Below are 17,171 nucleotides of genomic sequence, written 5' to 3'. Positions count from 1 at the left end.
CTTGGGTCAATTCAATAAGCCATGAGTATATTGCTTCCATCATTTCATCTAACCATCCACACATTCATTCACACACTCAGTCAACAGTTATTGAGCACTGTTTTTAAGCCTGTGGTCTCTGCTGAGCTCTGTAACCTCAGTAAAGTTCTTTTTCTCACAAAAGGTAGTATTGTGACTTTTATTATGGCTCAGTTTATTTGACAGCAGTCTAGCTAATAAGATAGAGTGGAAGCAAGGATGTATTCTAAGTTAATATAGTAGTTCTGGTAAGGGAAAATGATGGTAGCATGGCAGTCACTTAAAAACCTCTAATTGTTGGATTATTGCAGGGTCCAACAATTATATTCCTGGGTATATACACCCAAATAGTTGAAAGTGCACTCTTTTAGAAGATGTTTACACATTCAGTTTCACAACAATAGTCACAGTAGTCAAAACATGGAAGGAAAATGTGTTCACCAATGGATGTGTGTATCTACAGATGATAGAATAATATTCAGCCTGAAGGAGTCATGAAGCTCTGACATGGGCTTCAGCGTAGATGGATGATAAGGGATGCTGTACATGAAATGAGGCAGCCACAAAAGATGAATACCATATGGTCCTGCATGTCGGAGGTACCAGGCGCTGTCAAGTTAAGAGAAACAGAAAGGAGGATGGTAGATGCCAGGTTGGAAATGGGAGGGAGTGAAAGGTTGTTCAATGAGAGCAGAGTTGTAGTTCTACAGGTTGTAGAGTCCTGGAGCTGCACAATGGTGCTGGTTGCACAGCAACATAAATGTGCTGACTACCCGTGTACTGTACCCTGTGGTGGTTAAGGTAACACACTTCCTATTCTGGCTCCACCACAATCGAAAAGACTTTTCTCAACAAGTGATAAAATGGGGCCCGGCACAATGGCCAGCGGCTAAAATCCTTGCCTTGAACACGCCAGGATCCCATATAGGCACCAGTTCTAATCCCGGCAGCCCTGCTTCCCATCCAGCTACCTGCTTGTGGCCTGGGAGGGCAGTACAGGACGGCCTGAATCCTTTGGGTTCCTGTACCCGTTTGGGAAACTTGGAGGAGGTGGTTCCGGACTCCTGGCTTTGGATTGGCGTGGCACCGGCCATTGCGGTCACTTGGGGAGTGAATCATCAGATGGAAAATATTTCTCTCTGTCTCTCTTTCTCTATATACATATCTGACTTTGCAATAAAAATAAATAACTCTTTTTAAAAAATGATAAAATGAATATCTTACTTTGGGTACTGAAATAAGAAGGTCCCCAGGGGGCTTTATCTGGATGGGATGGTGAAAGAGTTCCCAAAAGAGTGATTGTGTTTTCCCTATATTCTTATAGGAAATGCCAGAGTGAGGGAACATGGTGTCATCAATTTGGAGTCCAAGATTTTGTAGGACATTTATAAGCAGCAGTGTACCTTATTTACTGTGAATGCTGGTCTGGAGCTTGGAAAAATAACCATACTAAGAGAAAATTTGAAGAGTCGCCTATGACAGGGGCTGTTAAGCTGAGAAAGCAGGTGTCACGTCTGATTCTGTCATGTAGCTGTAGCATGTGATATGAGGGGAGAAAGGAGTCCTTTGGGGGAAAATGAAACAATGAAAAACAGAAGTAGGAGTCCAAATAAGAGGTGTGGAGGAAATGACATTGAAGTGCTCTGACACCCAAGAGAGCAAAAATGGTGTGTCGTGCCTAAGGTAGCAGAGAGAAAAGACATGGAGTGTGTATATGTTAAACTTGACTGGACAAAACACCTTGGATTGAATGGGGAGTAAATAAGGTTAAGGAAGCCAATGATAAAGCCATTATAGTTATCTGGGCACAAGATGAACAGTTTCCCCATGATTAAAAAAAAGTGATGGGCGACACGTATGAGACCCAAATGGGATGTGGGACAGACTGGACTAGCCTGCTGCACATACTGGCTAACCAGGGTAGGGCGCGGGCATGGTGGGGATTATTGTGGGTCACTCTGACTATGCTGCAGCTCCCACTGGTTTATGTGAGGGCCGAGTATGTGCTGGGCAGAACCAGGCCAGACTGCAACACCCATTGGTTCCAGTGGAAGTCAGAGCTGAAAACAGAACCAACCCAGCAAGCAATCACCAGCTGATCAGGCGATGGAATGTGGCAGGCCCTGTACTTGCTAGTACATACAAGAGTCTGGTCTGGGAACACCTCAGAGTTTCTTTGGGGATCTCCCCAATCAAAATGCTGGACTCAGAAACCTAACCAAGAAAAGAAAGAAGACAGAGCAAGTCAATCAACCACCTCAACTATATGTTGGCAGCAAAATACTGATCAAATGGAGACTCTATGATGGACTATGTCTATCAGTGGATTCTTCAAAGACCTCATCGTGCATGGAGTGGTGAGATTGGCAGCAATTTATAGCTGGTGAACTATCAAAACTACTTGGGCAAGAACTTCAGAGCATGCCCTACATCCGGGACTTCGGGAGGGTGGGAAACTGGGTGGGGCTTCTCCCTTAATACCCCCTTTAAACATGAAAGAAACAATTTTGAAAAAATAGTCTTATTATTTCCTGTAGTCCTTGAACCTTTTTACCCTAATTAACTATGTAAAGATTGTCAAAAATATAATAGAAAAAAGTGATGGGATACAACAATGAAAGAATCATTTTGAAGGAAAAATCAAGGGAATTTAATGATTGAAGGAAAACAGATTTAATTTTCTACTTTCAAGACTTCAAACTCGTATGGAGCTATTGATGAAGAGAAGTTAGAAGAGAATGTGATGTGACATAACAGTGAAACCACTGCCTGCATGCCAGCATCCATTCGGGTGCTGGTTCATGTCCCAGGTGCTCTGCTTCTGATCCAGAGCCCTGTGAATGACCTGAGGAAAACAGTGGAGGGTGGCCCAAGTGTGTTTGGGCCCCTATGCCGGTGTGAGACACCTGGCTGAAGCTCCTGGCTCCTAGTTTCAGCCAAGTTCAACACTGAATAATCTCTCTCTCTCCCTCTCTCTCTTTCCTTTTCTCTATAACTTTGACTTTCAAAATAAATAAATATTTAGCAAAAATAAGAGAATAGCTTGAAGTTTCTAAACATAAAGCTCAGTGAGATGGAAATACTGACTATCCTGATATGATCACTGCATATTGTGTGGACATGTATTGAAATATTCTCTACTACCCCAAATATGTACAGTTATTATTAAAAGTAAATAAGAATGCAGGAGGGAAGAAATATCCAGTTGATAAATAGTAATGCTTAACTTAAGGAGAGAATACAAGAATGGGCTTTTCACAAAGTTTTGGTTTAATCAATAGAAATCATTTTCTAGTATTAATCAGCATGGGGCCCAATGCGGTAACCTAGTGACTGAAAGTCCTCACCTGGCACACGCCAGGATTCCATGTGGGCACTGGTTCTAATCCCGGCTGATCCACTTGCCATCCAGCTCCCTGCTTGTGGCCTGGGAAAGCAGTCGAGGACAGACTAAAGACTTGGGACACTGTAGCTGTGTGCGAGACCTGGAAGAAGCTCCTGGCTCCTGGCTTCAGATCAGCTCAGTTCTGGCCATTGCAGCCCTTCAGGGAGTGAACCAAGATGGAAGATCTTCCTCTCTGTCTTTCCTGCTCTCTGTATATCTGACATTCAAATTAAAAAAATATATACATCTTTTTTAAAAAAGGTTAGAATTATTTGAAAGGTAGAGAGAAAGACAGATCTTCCATCTGCTGATTTACTCCCCAGATGCCTACAACAGCCAGGGCTAGATCCGGCTGACACCGGAAGCCTGAAATTCAGTCTGAAATCCAAGTACTTGAGCTATCTCCTCCCAGAGGTTCATTAGCAGGAAGTTGGATCAGAAGTAGAACTGGATGTGAACCCAGGTACTCCACTAAAGAAAACAGGCTTCCAAACAGTTTAACCACTGTGCCAGGTGTCAGCTCCAGTCTTAGCTGTTATCTCTTAGACTGAAATAAAGGATTTTTGCTAGACAGATACTGTATCTGGCCTTATGGTAGATAAAGACATGATTATCATTTTATAATAATTGAATACTAATTTTATTATAGACTTTTATGATTTATTATAAAGTTCAAAATTCAGTTGAGCCTAAGTCTTTATTCTCTCATGTAAGTTACTAAAGTTGTTTGCCTGTGACTTTCTTTCTAAATACTTTCTAAGTCCCAACTGAAGGATCACTTCTTAAGAACTGTTTGAACAGCAGCCAGTGAGAGGATCAACAGTTTTTCATAGCAGCTGCTTTATGTTATGGTGATTGTTTTAAACACATACAAAAAGGGCCTAACATTCCATTTTTACTGTAAATATATAATAAATTTGACAGCATTTAATAACATAGGACAGTACTTTGAAAACATACAGTTTTATTTTAGTATACAATTTAATTCCTTTCAAAGAGCTGATAAGAGACTTTGTTATAGTGATACCCAAGTCAGTGTAGTTTTATCACCATTTCAAAAACAAATGCTAATTACTGAATGCACTGTTTTCTTTAGCATAGTTTGCCAGGATTCCAAACACATTCTGACCCATAAGGCAGAATATCACAGGCAACCTTGGCTATGCTGTACTCTTCCTCTTTGGTGAAACCTTCAGAGCTCTGCAACAGTGAGTCTTCCCTGCTAGCTACCTTAGGACTGCCTAATGCAAGTCAGACCCTGGAAAAAGAACAGCTTCTTCTGCTTTTTTTTAACAGCATCAGAGAATATTCTAAAAATGAGATTAATTCCACTGTTGTTATATCCTAAATATTCTAAAATACCTGGTGACCTTCAAAAGTTTCTAGTGAGCATTTACTTTATGAAATGTATTTATTGTATACTCATATCTATTCATATAATGTGTTTGCTTTCCTGTAGAAGAACAAGCCTCCCAACCCACCAGCCTTTATCTTCATGATTGATGTTTCATATAGCAACATAAAGAATGGACTTGTCAAGCTCATATGTGAAGAACTGAAGACTGTACTAGAACAACTTCCGAAGTAAGGGAACTATTGGTTTTTTATAGTTTCTATAATATTGCTGAGTTAATTTAATGGTCAGCAAGGAAGTTCTGATTGGAGGATCTCTGAAGGGTGATTAGTTAGAAATCAGCTGCATCATTGAATCCTTTAAAAATCTGTGGTCTTTTGCACAAAGAAACAACTCAAAAAAAATTAATATGGTTAAAAATAGTAACATTGAAAATGTATGGATGGCATGAGTATCTCCTTCTGCTGTAAAGAAAGCACGCAAGGGGAAAGATGACCATGAACTCTACTCTGCGCTGTGAACATGACCTAGATGCTAATCAAGGCCTCAGACTGTGCTTTTCAGAAACTATTTGGCATGTTACTTTTGCACATAGGAATAAATTAAAATGATGGCACTCTTACCAGAAATATAAAGCTGTACACAGGTACAGCAAAATCAATTCTAGAGGCTTTATAATTCTAATCGCAAGATTTGTTTTAAAACATAAGAGGAAAAGATATTTGGGCTTGAAAAGAAACTTGGAGAGCTCTCAAGAGTGGCATTGCATAACTCACAGTATCCTTTTACTTTTGTCCTCTCTTTTCTCTTGAAACATTGACAGCATATGGCTATTTTTAAATCCTTAGTGTACAAACGAGTCATTGAGGGAGCTAGCAGCTAGTGAGGAGTTGGGAAACAGAGAATGCCTGCAAAGAATGCCTGGGGAGAAAATATGGACTAGGAAATCACTGTCCCCCACCCCACGTCTTCCCCCTCCTCCCCATTTCCCTGAGCAGCCATTGTGTCTGAAGACTCTGGGGTGCTTGAGGGCTTGGCTGCAGCCCTTAGCGCTCCACGCTGCTTTAGGCGCCTGCTCCTCTGCCCTCTTTGCAAAATGAGGCTGGTGCCTTGGTCCCTTGTGAGGCTCAGAAGAGTCTGGACCTCCCGGGAGTCATTTTGTTTGTATCTCTTAAGCCAGAGTCATAATATTATAAAGGGTGGTTTGGAAAAGCAGAGGGGATGTTTGAAAAACACTGAGGTGATCTATGTAAAGAAAAAGGAAAAAAAACCTTTCAAGAAATGACGGCAAAAATATCAATGTCCATGAGGTGTAGCAAAAACAGTATTGAAAGGGACATTTATAGGTCATGCAGTAACATTGGTTGCTTCGAGAAGGTTTTTTTTTAATTTATTTTCTTTTTCATTTCTTTAACGACACATAGATCATGCTGTAGCATGTTATTTAACTTCATATTGTTGTAAGTTTTCTATCTTTCATCCTGTTGTCAACTTTGTTTTATTGCTTTGCGTTTAAAGAGATGTGTAGTAACTATGTAATAGACTGTCATATCCAGATGTGAGGACACAGTGTAGTATGTATCTCTACTTCCAAATCAAAGATTGACTCCCAATGAAACTGTTAAATATATCTTGACTATGGGATGCTGAACTCTGCTGTCGTTCATCCCTACAATGTCAGGATACACTTAAATGGTGGAATGATGGACTTAAGAATGTTCATGAAGGACTAGGCATTGTGATAATAGAGGGGAAGTTGGTGTGTGGGGGCGGGGAAGGGAGGAGATGCTGGGAGAGGGGAAATCCCAGAGCCTATGGAACTGTGTCATAAAAATAACATAATGATGATTAAAAACCCAGTCCAAAAAAGAAAAAAAAAAACACTGAGGTGATTTCAAACTGAATTCCTACATGAAGAGTGAACTAGGACCAATTTGAAGATGGTGGTGTAACAAAGGCGTCCTATGCCTGCCGGTTCTTAGGGAAACTTGAGATTTGAATTTCATGTGATGTATTTTATCCTGAAAGTCTTTCCCTGGTTACTTTCATTTCAAATCTGAATGTTAAGCTTGATTAAGTTGCTGTCCATCAAATCAGTTCAAGTTAGAATAGCCTGTTTTCCAAGATGGTGCTTCACCAACTGTAGTTCTATTTCAATACAGTGGTGATATGGAATTTAGCCCCTTGTTGAAAGAGTGACTCAGAAAATTCATGAAAGTATGGAATTACTTGTAAATCATGATGTTCTTTGTTGCAAACTTTTTAAAGCACTCCTATGTAAGTTAGGGAATCACAGCTTTTTCCTTCTACCCTGATTGAGCAGATATGTATTACTTTGGCAAGAAAAATACAAGGATACTGCTGGTTATTCTTTGCCACTATTTAAGGTTTTTTTTTTTTAAGTCTTTATTCAAGCAGCTACCTCATTTTAGGAATGAGTTTGGAACTTTTTTTCTTCTCAGGAGTTGTTTTAAGCATTGCATCTCTGTAACTATTTTTTATGGTATGATTGCCACTTTGATTTACTTTTTTGTACCAAAGCAGGTACTAGCCAAATAGCTTTTGTATAGCACAGGCTCAGGTCTTGATGAATGTCATAGGGTAGGTTCATCTCCCAGCTAATCTTATGTAAAGGGAAGGCCCTGTTCTTTACTATTTAACTGAATTTAAATCCTCAGCCTTGTAAGGTTGCCAGACTTTTCTGACTTCTCTAGAACAGGAATAAAAAAATTTGAAATATTTCACCTGTTGTTCATTTCAACAGATTATTATGATTATTTTGAGTTTTGGGTTTTTTTTACTTTCAGTATTGCTGTAGTTAAACGTGTTTAAACTACTTGACTCTGGAATCTTCTGGTTTATTTAGTTGTACATAAATTGTTGTAAATAAACAAATTGTTTATTGTCGTTATATTAGAGTCATTCCATTAAAATGATGACCAAGTGCAGAAAAAAGTGGTCATTGGAAAGTAAGACTGAAAAGCATGTTAGCCTTTTCCTTTGTAAGATCTGACAAAACTGTCACAGTGGGAAGAGGAGGCTGGGAATTGGTTTTTCTGAGTGTGACTTAATAACTTAGCTACATTGTTAAGGACAATTTTAGGATAGTTCTTTTTTTCTCAAGTATTTAAAAAATACATATTGCCATGGATACTAATTTTTGCCAAAATATGAAGTGTTCTGATTAGATGCTTTTTTTTCAAGTTAGGATTTATTTATTTTACTTGAAAGGCAAAGTTGCAGAGAGAGAGAGACTAAGAGAGGTCCTCCATCAGTTGGTTCTCTCCCCGAATGCCCTCAATAGCTGGAACAGAGCCAAACTGACGCCAGGAGCTAGAGCTTTTTCCAAGTCCCTCCCTTCAGGGGTCCAAGGACTTGGACCACCTTCCACTACTTTCCCAGGCTCCTTAGGAGGGAGCTAGATTGGAAGGGGACTTGACTGGTACCCATATGGGATGCCAGCATACCAGTTAGCAGCTTTAAACACTGCACCACAGCACTGGCCCCTAATCAGATGCTTTTAAAAGTGGTAATGTAGATTTTAAGGGAATTCTATGAATCCCATGGAGATAGCACCCCAGATTCTTCTTTATGGACTTTGCTTTATAGATATTGTGTCTTTTTGGAGTATACTCCAAAAGTAATTATTAAGAAGCTTGATATTCTTCATGAATTGCTAAACATTTTTAAATTTTATGTAATAAAATATTTAACAGAAAGTAGGAACTTAATCAGGAGTGTGCTGCCCAGTAATTTTTCAAATAAAGACCTGATTTTGGAGGTGTTTGCCTCTTCTGTATTGTCTGTACTTCCTCAGCTGTCACAGTGGCAGAACTAAACTGGAATTTGGGAGAGATGTGCAGCATTGGCTTATACATTTAGAATGTGACTTGTCATCCCAAATCCAGTTTTTCCTCTCTGAATAGAATCATTTTCCTTGAAACTCCTTTCCCCCATAGCATAGGAAACCCTGTAATTTTCACAATGTAAGCCCTGGGCCCCATAATGTTTGTTTAAAATCTGGAACTCGTGAAATGTGAACCAAAAGGCACCCTGTGCTAAGAATCCAATGGGAATGATTTATAGGAGTTTTAGAAGGACTGATACGTAGCATGAGAGGAGTTTTCACAGAGGCAGAAGGATCTGTGCTTGCTGTTGAGGAGTGAGATCCTGGTGATCAGGAAAGACAAGGACGAGGACAGCATGGGTGCCATGCGGCAGGAGGGCGAGGCCAGGGTGGGTGCCGTGCAGCGGGAGGGCGAGGCCAGCGTGGGCGCCAGCGTGGGCGCCGTCGTGGGCGCCGTGCGGCGGGAGGGTGAGGCCAGCGTGGGTGCCTTGCAGAGGAGTGAGCTACCTCAGGTTCTACAGCATGTGCACTGGCTCTGTATGTGTGCAGTTCCAGAGGGTAGGATTCTTAATTCTAAAGGCTTCCCAAGTCTCCAAATGTGTGTGGGAGGGATTAGGAAAACCTATTTATTTTTAAGATTTATTTTATTTTTATTGGAAAGTCAGATACACAGAGAGGAGGAGACACAGAGAGAAAGGTCTTCTTTCGGATTATTCACACTGGAAATGAGCCAATCCGAAGCCAGGAGCCAGGAATTTCTTCTGGGTCTCCCACATGGGTCAGGGGCCTAAGGCTGCCTTCCCAGCCCACAGCTAGGGAGCTGGATGGGAAGCGGGTCAGCTGGAATTAGAACTGGTGCCCATATGTGATCCCCGTTGCATGCAAGGCAAGGACCTTAGCCACTAGGCTACTGCACCACACCCAGCAAAACCTATTTAATATTCTCTCCCATTTATCAAGGTTACAGTTACCAACTAATGGGTTAATTAGTTACCAACTAATGGTTAATTCTGAGTAAGCCAAAAAAAAGGAGAGAAGAAATGCAGTAGTTAGAAGTCAGTGCTATGTCAATCTGTGCTTTGTTGAGACATCAAAGAAATTGGGTTGTCTCTCTGTATCGGGATCAGATATGTGAGCCTGAGATACTGCCAACTAGATGCTTCCATTTTCCTTTCTCTTGCCCCCTCTAACTATGCTAAGTGGAAGATTTGGAAATTGAATAAACAGGACCCTTGTTCCAAAAAGTTGTCTCCTAAGCAAAATTAGGTTTAACTCATAAGGCCCCCAAAAAAACAAAAAATAAATTTTATGCTTCCACTCAGCCATTGAGCACTATGTAATATCCGACACTGAAAATTAACAAGAGCCATCAGTAGCATCTTAAGTGTTTTAGGGAAAGAGGAAGGGAGGTAAGGAGAGAGCAAGACAGGAAGTGGGAACAGTGCACTCAATAAACAGGTAGCTGGTTTAGAGCATTGAATTCTGAACACATTTACTATAGACTGGAATGAGAATATTCATCCATTATTTTGTCCTTCCTGGAACACCAATTCCTGTTTTGGAATTCCTTTTAAAATGGCAGTTTTTATTAGTGTTTTTGGAGCTTTTTTGTTTGTTTGTTTCTTCCTTTACCAGAACCATTGCACGTGATCATCTACTAAGAAATAACATTGTCAACTTTTAAATGTAATGTATCTTATGTATTTATACTGTATGGTATCTGGTATATAGATCTCCAAATGTAGCCTGCTTCTCTGCAAGGATCCACTCTGATGCTTAAGAAAAGGCTAGTTGGTGGAACCAGAACTTTCTGGATAAAAATCGCTGTCCTGTTGCTAATGTGAATGAGCCTTTCGCTCCTCTGGCTCCAGACGTCCCATGTGTTCTTCTGTTGGCTTGAGAGAGAGAGCTGTGCTTGTAAAGAATGTAATCTGCATAGTTCATTTCCAAGGGGGTGGAGGGAGCCTTGTAACTTGGTGGGGATTGAAAATGAATATTTTTTAAAAGACAAGCAAATGTTGTCATAATATCAATTTGATTTTTAAACAAAAAAAAAACTAAAATGCCCCTGCCATGACTCAGAATTATTTACACCTCTAATAGAACTAAAATTTTAAACATGTCTTCTGTGTAACTTGTAGAAGATTGCTCTACTGAGTTTGAGATATAAACCTCTCTCTCATTCTAAATTTATAAAAGGAACTCAGACACTTGTTTTTCTCCTTCTAGAGAAGAGCAAGAAGAGACATCTGCAATTCGTGTTGGTTTTGTCACATATAACAAAGTCCTCCATTTCTTCAATGTGAAGAGCAATTTGGCTCAGCCCCAGATGATGGTGGTGACTGATGTTGGAGAAGTCTTTGTGCCTTTGTTGGATGGCTTCCTTGTCAATTATCAAGAATCCCAAGCTGTGATTCACAAGTAAGCAGCAAATGTTCTAAAATTTAAATACAAATCAGCGATCTGTTTTTAATTGGATCATGTTGTGTCTCAGTAGCACTTTTTTTTTTTCTGTTCTGTTTTTCTCGTTAGCAGAAGACTCTTTAAGATATGGATGATAGAACTGTCACTTGTGTCAGGTCTCTCTTTCTGGTGTCTAAGGAAAAGTGTTTTAATACCCTTCATCAGTCCTTCTTGTTTTTTGGCAAAGTAGCAATGTCAATGAGCATATTCTTGGCTGATAGAAATAATAACTACAGGGTCAATCATCAGTCTAAGATTTCACAATCTAAGAAATCAGTAATGTGACAAATAGAAACATATCTACGAAGAACTATGATTTTGTAAACAAGTGTTCCATCCATGTCAGGGATTTTGGTGCTAGACTAACGCCATGATATTATGTCATGAGGAATAGTCTTAGAAATTCACTCATAGTGTGAAAGCTTAAATAAATACCATGTGTGTTTAAGCTTGAAATGGCCAGTGACTTTTTTTTAAGATTTTATTTTTTATTTGGAAGGCAGAATTACAGAGAGAAAGAAAGACAGAGAGATCCCCCATCTGCTGGTCCACTTCCCAAATGACCACAGAGGCCATAGTTGGACCAATGCTAAGCCAAGAGCCTCATCCTGTCTCCCACATAGATACCCCTGACTTGGGCCTTCCTCTGCAGCTTTACTAGACTGGAAACAGGGAGCTGAATCAGAAGTGAAGCGGCAGGACATGAACTGGAACCCATATGGGGTACTAGCACCAAAGAGAGAGACTTATCCTACAACACAGCACCAGCCCCTTTTTCTTGAATTTTATTGCAAATGTGCTAAATACTTAGAAACCTTCTGCTTATTCATCTCTTACAGTTTATTGGACCAGATTCCAGAGATGTTTGCAGATTCCAATGAAAATGAGACTGTTTTTGCTCCAATCATCCAGGCTGGCATGGAGGCACTCAAGGTGAGAAAAGTCACTTCTAATCTAACCGATAGTGCAAGAGACCACACAAACAAGAGTAGGAAGTTTTATTTATAAAAGAAAATACAATGTTGATTAAAAGAAGTTGCTTCTAATCTACTTGATAGTGCAACAGAGACCATACAAACAAGATCAAAAAAGTTTTATTTATAAAAGAAAATACAATGTTGATTAAAACACGTAGGCTGCTCAAGACTGTCCCAGATTTCACAATTCTCAGGAGGAAATAGTGGAAAGTCCTGCTTCCTCTCAGTGTTTAAATTCCATCACTGTTAAAGCTTAGTGGTGGATTTGGTCAGGATTTCCAGTTTAGCTCCTCCCTTTGGCTTCTGTATGAACTTCATATGATCTATTTTAAAATTGGTTCAGTAATATGTGAACTACTAGATAAGAGGAGAAAGTTCTCATATCATTCTGCCTTTCCTTGGGGTTTTCAAACATGCAAGGGCAAGGCCTTGTGACACTGCCTGGCAGAGATGTGAATGCTGCTCGGGGACCAGCTGATTGCCAAGCAGAGATGCAAGGTTGGCCATGGCTTTCACTGGAAAGCTGATCCCAAATGGCTTCGGTCATTTTCATAGTAATAAAGACAACAAATTCAAGAAGGCAGAGTGATTAAAAAGCACTTACTCTGAATGATTAGTACCTTAGCACAAGAGCCAAGCTTGTTTGTCCCAGATAGCTAGTTCCTGAAATTAGTGATTAAATATTACTATGTCAAATTAAAATTAGCTTTCCAACTAAGCAGCTGGAGTGGACATTTAGTGCAGCAATGAAGATGCTCCCTGGGTTGTCACCATCTCCTGTCAGAATCCCCAGGCTCAAGTGCTGGCTTCACTCCCGTTTTCAACATCCTGAGAGGCAACAGCCAATAGCTCAAGCAGTCTGGGTCCCTGCCATCCACCTGGAAAGCCTGAAGTGAGTTTGAGGCTCCTGGCTTCAGGCTGGCCCAGCCACAGCTGGTGTAGGCATTTTGGGAAGTAAACTGATCACTAGGAGATTTTCTTCTCTGTCTCTCTGCCTTTGAAATAAAAAAAGAAATGGCTGCTAGTAATAACATTGATAACAAACAGCCAAAATAATGGTGCAAAATGAGTTTATGAAGTACCTGCATCATAAACTTGTCAAACTTCATAATGCAGTTCTAGAACAGTGATTCTTGTCTAGGCTTTGTGATCCACAGAGTGTTCACTTAGACAACCACTGAATGGTACAGCCCTCAAAAACCTTTAAAATGCATATAAACAATGTGAAATCAGTGATAAACGTTATCAAGCAGTTTGAAGATGTTAGGACTCACCCAGTGGAAACAAAAAGTGATCATTATTGAAGCTACTGAAAGACTTGAGAATTCCTCTTTCATTCCACATTGTGAAAAGCTAGCGATCTCATATTTCAATTCTAAATAATTGTTCTCTTGTCCTAAATATTCGGGGTACCCAACGACCCATTAACAAGTTTCCACTTATATGACAAGTCATACATGATGCAGCAGCAAGTGTTTGTCCTCTGAGAAATTAGAACTGGGGTGGGGGGCAATAAGCCTGAGACAGTGGATATTTATACACTACCTTTTTCCTCAATGAAGGCAACCTAGTATGGTGGAAAAAGTGTGTGGGCCTGGCATCCAGTGGACTTGCGTATAGACTCCCAGCTCCACCCTCTGTGGTGTCTAAAAGGGAGCACTGCTCTCTTAGAGCCTTACAGCCCACAGGAGATCTAGAGGGTCCTTGGCAGCTGTGATGCAAAACTCTATAATGCAGATTTGCGCATCTGCGATGCACTCCTGACAAAGTACTATTCTTAATAACCATAATGTTCCTTGGGATTGTTGCATGTTTCAGCCCTCAGACTTACAATCCAGTTTGCTTCTGTTATTGCAGCTTCCTAACATTCACAATGTTGTCTTTTGCTGGGTTCGAAATTTCCTGTTGAACTCTGGTGCATTTTTGCCTTCAGGTTTCAAAATGAGAAGAACCTAAGATCTAAATGTAAGAACCCAGAAAATATTATCCTTAAAGTCAATGAGTAGTGGTATTCTTCAAAGTACATTGAACTCTCTTTAAAACCAGTGAAGAGCCATCTTTCTGAAAAGCACTGCCTCTACCTGGTGCATCACATGAGTGGCGTCATTGTCATGCAGCAACCACATTGTCCATCCCTCCCTGCCAACACCCAGTCTTCCTGCAGGGCTCAACTCAGGCCCCAGTGCTGCAGAGAGATGCGGCAGTGGTCCCTGCCTGACTCTGCACACAGGCGTGAGGCAAAGGGAGGACGCTCTACAAAAGTGCACATTTCCTGTGTGCTCACAGAGATTCTAATCACGAAAGCCCCCGGGTTGTTCTGATGACAGTTCTGTTTGGGAATTTTGTTACTTGTTCCACTGTCTCAGAGAATATTCTTACTTCAATTCAATGGAAAAATTATAGCCCTGACCTGAAGAACTCCATACTCTGCTTTTGTGCTGACATGCTTTTTTTGGTTTTTAGTATTTATGGTGGATTTTTTTCTTTTGGGGGGGGGGATTTATGTATTTTTATTTGAAAGGCAGATTTACAGACAGAGAAGGAAGATAGGGAGCGAGATTGAGATCTTCCATTCCCTGGTTCACTCCTTGCATGGCTATAAAGCTGAGCCAGTCTGAGGCCAAGAGCCTAAAACTTCCTCCAGGTCTCCTACAGGAGTGTGGGGATCCAAGCACTCCACCTTTCTCAGGCACATTAGCAAGAAGGTAGATTGGAAGTAGAGCAGCCAGTACTTGAACCAGTGCCCATTTAGAATGCTGCCACTACAGGCAAAGGCTTAACCTGTTACACTGTGGCACTGGCCCCACACCCTATAAACTAATGGTCAGTAAAAGAAAAAACCATGAATAGATTGTGGTGCAGCACGTAAAGCTGCTACTGACAATGCTGGAATCCTCTGTGGGTGTGATTCATGTTCCAGCTGCTTTACTTCCAATCTCATTTCTTGATAATCATCTGGGAAAAAGCAGCAGTAAATGGCATAATATTTGGGTCCCTGCCACCCATGTGGGGGCTTTTTTGGAGTTCCTGACTCCTAACTTTGGCCTGGCCCCGCGCTGGGGAATGAACCAGCAAATAGAAGATTCCCTGTCTCCCTTTCTCTATGACTCTTTAAAAGTAAATGAATCTAAAGGAAAAAAATGATGGAAAAAGTTTCTGTCATGATTTGGGAAAACATTCTTGCAGGATTCAGTATCTTAACAATGGAAGTATTTTGTAAAGTCAGTAACTATAAGCAGTTCTGGTTCATGTTTCCTTTAACCTGAACTACCACAAAGGATTGCAGAAACTTTGAGCATATTTATTTATATCTATCCCCTTTCCCTGACCTCATTACTGATCGCTAGTTCTGTACTTTTGCCCTAGTACTTCTCTTGTATATGTGTTTTTTAATTATATTGATTCCTCAAATCCTTTTTGTAAATCAGTTGTTAATATGATTAATAAATTAAGAAATGTGTTCTGGCATGTCAAGAAAATTCTGGATTATTTATAATCATAGCATAAGAGCAGCAACTGCTGTAGTGTGATTGTAAGCTTGCCTGTAGCTGATGCTTTTGTTTTATGGCCTATTTACCAGTGGGGGCTGAAGAAGCAAATTTTCCACATAGGATGAAAGTGTGTCTGTGTATGTATTGAGGTGTGTCTTGAGCTACTTCTTGGAGTCATATTATCTCTTACTGTCTTAAATATTTCATCTCTCAGACTTAAATCTGTGTAGCTGATACAGGAGGACACTAAATTCTTGCCTGGAGTTATTATTAGGCTGAGCACTAACCTGTTTGAGAAGTTACAAGGTAGTTTGAAACTATTGAAGAAGCCACAGACTTGGCTGCTTCAATCAGCAAAATGTATCCAATGCCCGTGCTTTGTCTAAGGCGGGGTAAATACCCCTATTTCTGTTTCTAAATTGCTTAGAGGATGGGAGAAGTGCTAGAACTGTTCTAGAAGATGTATATTGTTTTTATTTTAGTAAGTGTGAAGGGGAAAGAGAGAGCAGAGAGGAACTAGAAAAGCCAGGACTGTGGGTGGTCAGGCCAGTAACTCCGACATTCACAGGAAGCCGAAGATGAAAGTCCCATACCCTGTGGACAGGGAGCAGAACAGGAAGCCCATCAAAGTGAAACCTTCCTTACTGTGCATCTCAATGAGGACATTTTAAAACTGGACTGCCTCTCTGAGTTACAGCCTTACCCAACAGATGCCAAGTAAAATCCATATGTAATCCGTAGTAATAAACTTCCCAAAACAAACAAACACAAGCTAACATGAAACATGTGCTGGTTTGTCATAAAGGTAAACAAGTCTGTTTGAAAAGTTTCTCTGCATACTTTCTTGAAAGTCCTTGAAATAATCAGCTAATGTCTTCAGTACGCTGTTTCCTGATGAAAATATTCCCGTGTCCCTAGCATCCTGTATTTGTACATTCTTCACCCCAGACACAAGTAGTTTTATTTTGTTTTGTTTTTTAAGAACGATTTATTTGAGAGAATTCCAGAGAGTGGGGAGGCAGATCTTCATCCTCTGGTTCACTCCCTAGATGGTCGCAAGCAGCAGGACTGTACCAGGGTGAAGCTCGGAGCCAGGAGCTCCCTCCCAGTCTCCCACATGGGGACAGGGACCCAAGTATTGATGCCATGATTTACTAATTTTCCCAGGCACATTAGCAAGGAGCTGGATAAGAAGGGAAACAGCCGGGACATGAACAGAACGCCCATATTGAACACCAGCTTTGTTCATTGTGGCTTAACCCATTGTGCCCCACTGCTGGCCCCGCAGTAATCTTTCAAACTCTGCATTTCTTTCAGAAGTTGACCCTCATAACTCAATGATATGTAAGATTATAGCATTGTCTTTTAACTTGCCAAAGAATACTACTTTGTATAGCTTCCATAAAACTGTTGGACATAAAACTAGATAAATGAAATTTAGGGTAAAAATTTGCCAAAGAGTTGGAGGGAAACAGTCATAAGTGTTTATGCTTAAAATATGTCACTATTTGGGGAACAATTTACCTTTACATTGGCCTTAATTCTGCCCTGAATTTGATTTCAAGGTGTTGCATGAGAGCAGTACTTTTTTCACAAACATTTATGGAATGCAGTAGACCACGTGGAAGTAAAGGAA

The 17,171-nt window shown here is 40.5% G+C and overlaps 1 protein-coding gene across 2 annotated transcripts in view; it reads left to right on the top strand.

Annotated features, from left to right (window-relative positions):
* Positions 1 to 17,171, top strand: part of SEC24D (SEC24 homolog D, COPII coat complex component) — a 112,422-nt gene that overhangs the window by 71,300 nt on the left and 23,951 nt on the right. For both annotated transcript variants that reach the window (XM_040967306.1, XM_040967305.1), the window contains exons 11-13: positions 4,863 to 4,987; positions 10,834 to 11,025; positions 11,907 to 12,000. In XM_040967306.1, coding sequence (XP_040823240.1) covers positions 4,863 to 4,987; positions 10,834 to 11,025; positions 11,907 to 12,000 — 411 coding nt within the window. The remainder of the gene's footprint in view (positions 1 to 4,862; positions 4,988 to 10,833; positions 11,026 to 11,906; positions 12,001 to 17,171) is intronic.

The sequence above is a fragment of the Ochotona curzoniae genome, unplaced genomic scaffold (assembly GCF_017591425.1).
Source record: "Ochotona curzoniae isolate NIBS_2020 unplaced genomic scaffold, NIBS_Ocur_1.0 scaffold_4506, whole genome shotgun sequence".
In the NCBI taxonomy this organism is placed as follows: domain Eukaryota; kingdom Metazoa; phylum Chordata; class Mammalia; order Lagomorpha; family Ochotonidae; genus Ochotona; species Ochotona curzoniae.
This window is presented reverse-complemented; position numbering and strand designations above follow the sequence as displayed.